Here is a 2,958-nt window from a genome sequence, read left to right on the forward strand (position 1 = left end):
TTTTTTTTTTAAAAGAGAAAGGGGGATACAGAAAGAAGTACCTTCAAAGAGCTAAATATTTATCACCTCGATAAAAACGACTTCCACTCCAAACTGGAAAATTTGAACAGAAAAGGTCTCCCCCTCACCCCATCCTCTCGTCCCTGCTCAGCTGGCGCAAAAGGTAAGACCTGTGTCGTCTGCACTGCATTCCAACATTTTTCAAAAAGTTTACGAGGATTTACCGAAGCAGCGGGGAGAAAAATAAAGCAGGCAGAAGCGGGGGAGAGGGAGCAAGAGGATTTCGGCAAAGAAGCACCCGGTGAAGCACCCAGCGGCTCCGTGCAAGGCCCGATAACGGGAAGCGACCCGGCACCCGGATAGCGAGCACCCCAGTGGAGCACAGAGACTGACAGCCGCTGGGCCTCCGCCGCCGGGGGTCCCCTAGCCCCCCAGCCCGGTCACCTCCGCCTGGCCCCCTCCCGAACCCTCCCCCCGCAGCGTCGGCGATGCCCGCTGGGCCAACTTGGCCCCGGGTCAGCGCTGCGGAGCGCGGCCCCAGTTGCGGAGGAGGCCGCCGGCGCCCTTACCTCCTTCTGCTTGGGGTCCTGCGGGTAGACGTCGGGCGGCCCGAGCCGGGGGCGTTTCAGCGGTCTCTGCTCATAGCTGAGAAGCCCGAAGGCGGCCATGATCTCTCATGTTAACCGGCGAAATGAATGAGAGTTGGAGCTGGAGCAGCCGCCTCTGAGCACCAGGGAGCAGCACTTTGCAGACAGACTCCCTCTCTCCCCCTCCTCGCTCGCTCACTGTGGCGCTGCAGGCAGGAATAAAGCAGGTTGGATGCTGCCGCTGCCCGGCACGCAGACACGCACTGATGGGGGCAGTCTTCGGCGGGCACCCGGCTGCGCTTCAGCCTCGGGACGCGTCGCTCCTGTGGCGGCGGAGGTCCGCCTGGGTCTCCCGCGGAGCCAGCCTCCCGTTCCAACCCCCCCCAACCCTGTCCCCAGGGGGAGGAGCAGCTGATGGGAACGTGTGACTTTTTTCACCAATGGACCCAAACCCACCCCAGCCGGACAGGGGGTAGGGGTTGGGGGAGGGGCACGGGGGGGGAAAAAAACTTTTCTTGGCGCCTAGGCGGGTGGCTCAAGTGCTCACCCAAGGTGAGTGGTGGCCCTCCAGCCCCGGGAAGAGACTGCGGAGAAGCCCGCCCCCGCCCCTCTTCCGCGGCAGGGATCCTTCCCGCGCCGCCACGCGCCCCGCAGACCCCGCCACCTGGGCGCGGACCCGGCCGGAGCGGAGGGAGAGAGGCCTGGAGGGGTGGGGGAGGCAGGGATGCGGACGGGGTGAAGCGGCCGGTGCCTCCTAGACGCCTGCCGGGCTCCGGTGGCGCATCCGAGGCTCTGGTCCCCTCGGCGGCTCCGGGCAGGCGCCGAGGCGCGCTGCTGGCGGTCGCGGCGGCTGGAGGGGGCCGTGCTCACGGTGGCGCGGGGCCGATTTAACCCTTTGCTGCCCCTCCAGGGGCTGGGGAAAAGGGGGAGGAGGACTGGCAGTGAGCGCCGACGGGGGCAGCCAGCCCGCGGACGTCTCGGACTCCTCCAGCCCGCCGCCTCCCCGCGGCCGCAGCTCCTCCTCCCACCCCCCCCCCCAACAGTTTACCTGTTGGTCCCCGGCTAGTGGGCAGGGGCCGCCGCCGGCAGCGGCACTCGGGCGGCCACAGCCTCCATGATTCGGGCTGGGATGGGGGGGGATTAGATTGGATTTTATTTGTGAGGTAGCAGTCTCGTCCAGGCGAGCTCCAGGGACACCGCGAAGTTTGCCACTGTCTGGGGGCGGCGGGCGACGCCGGCTCGCCGCCGCCGGCGTTCTCGCCCCCACGGCCCGGGAGCGCGAGCTTCCGAGTTGGCGGACGGCGGCGCAGCGGCCGCACTGAGCATGCCCAGCTCGGCGGCCGGACCGCGGAGGAGTTGGCTGCGAGCGCGCTCCGATCCGCCTCTCCGGGTTTTCGCAGCCGCAGAGCGCGCAGCCCGCGGGCCCCGGCGCCGGGGTTGGTCCTGGGGTGAAACGGGGCTAGGGAGGAGGCGCCCGCAGAACCCTCACTCCCGGCCGCGGGCCGCGCTGTCCGCCTCAACCTCTTCTCAGGGTCGTTGTCCCCGCGCCTGGGCCGGAAACCTCACCTGCGCCGGGCGTGTGGCGGGAGGGAGGCGATCCTCCAGGGGAGACCTTGGTCATCCAACCGGCCCGTGCTCCCCGCTCGCTTCGGGGCGTGGGCACAGAGATGCTAGGCCACCTGCCGCGAGCACTGCGAGACCGGAGCCGCGGGGGCGGGCCCGGCTTGTCCCGAGGGACCCGGCGGGAGGCGCGCCCGGGAGGATGTGCCGGCACTTGTCCAAGAATGATGGCTGCCATTTATGGAGCCCTCCCTTCGTGCCAGGATCTTGACAGTTTAAAGGTCTCTGATCCTTAAAAAATAAATAAGTAAACCTTACACGGTTTTACTGTACCCTTTTTATAGATGGAGAAATTGAGTCAGCTCAGTGAGGCCCGGTGACTTGTTCAAAGCCACAAAGCTACCTCTGCCTGATCCCAAGCTGCAGACCTATTTTCCAAGATTTGGGGTTGGAAGGGCTGAGTTCCCCAACTGCCCTTGTCTGCTTGTGTCACGCCCCCCACACCTTGAGGAATTTCCAGACTCCCGGTTCGGTCTTCTATAAAATGGTGTAAGCAGAATCTAACCCAAAGGCCTTTGTACAGCACCTGGCATATAGTAGGTGCTCAGATGTTGCCCAAAATCTAAATACCTACTTACCTCAGCTGACTTGAAGCAAAAGGGAAGGAAGAAGAGGTAGATAAGGGGATGGAATGTGTAGAGGCCAGTTTCTCACTCTTGACCCTGATCTGTTAGCCCTTCTCAAAAAACCTAAGGCCAAGTCAGACCCGTAGTTTTTGGTTTCTTTACTCAATGTGAGCCCGTAGAACAGT

The 2,958-nt window shown here is 64.1% G+C and overlaps 2 protein-coding genes across 3 annotated transcripts in view; both read right to left on the minus strand.

Annotated features, from left to right (window-relative positions):
* Nucleotides 1-1,971, minus strand: part of MED12L (mediator complex subunit 12L) — a 102,551-nt gene extending 100,580 nt beyond the window's left edge. Inside the window, exons 1-2 of one of the 2 annotated variants that reach the window (XM_040636671.1) lie at nucleotides 1,636-1,971; nucleotides 570-793 (exon numbers count right to left, since the gene is read on the minus strand). In XM_040636671.1, coding sequence (XP_040492605.1) covers nucleotides 570-668 — 99 coding nt within the window. In that variant the 5' untranslated portion in view covers nucleotides 669-793; nucleotides 1,636-1,971. Of the gene's footprint in view, nucleotides 1-569; nucleotides 826-1,635 lie in introns of those variants that run through there. The other variant, XM_040636672.1, reaches the window with a different exon arrangement.
* LOC121104207 (basic salivary proline-rich protein 3-like) lies at nucleotides 1,342-2,385 on the minus strand. Its single transcript, XM_040636575.1, has 2 exons — nucleotides 2,154-2,385; nucleotides 1,342-2,030 (listed from the first exon to the last, which is right to left on the minus strand). The coding sequence occupies exons 1-2, from the start codon at nucleotides 2,383-2,385 to the stop codon at nucleotides 1,342-1,344; spliced, it is 921 nt and encodes a 306-aa protein (XP_040492509.1).
* Nucleotides 2,386-2,958: the final 573 nt, after the last annotated feature.

The sequence above is a fragment of the Ursus maritimus genome, unplaced genomic scaffold (assembly GCF_017311325.1).
Source record: "Ursus maritimus isolate PB19 unplaced genomic scaffold, ASM1731132v1 scaffold_20, whole genome shotgun sequence".
In the NCBI taxonomy this organism is placed as follows: Eukaryota; Metazoa; Chordata; class Mammalia; order Carnivora; family Ursidae; genus Ursus; species Ursus maritimus.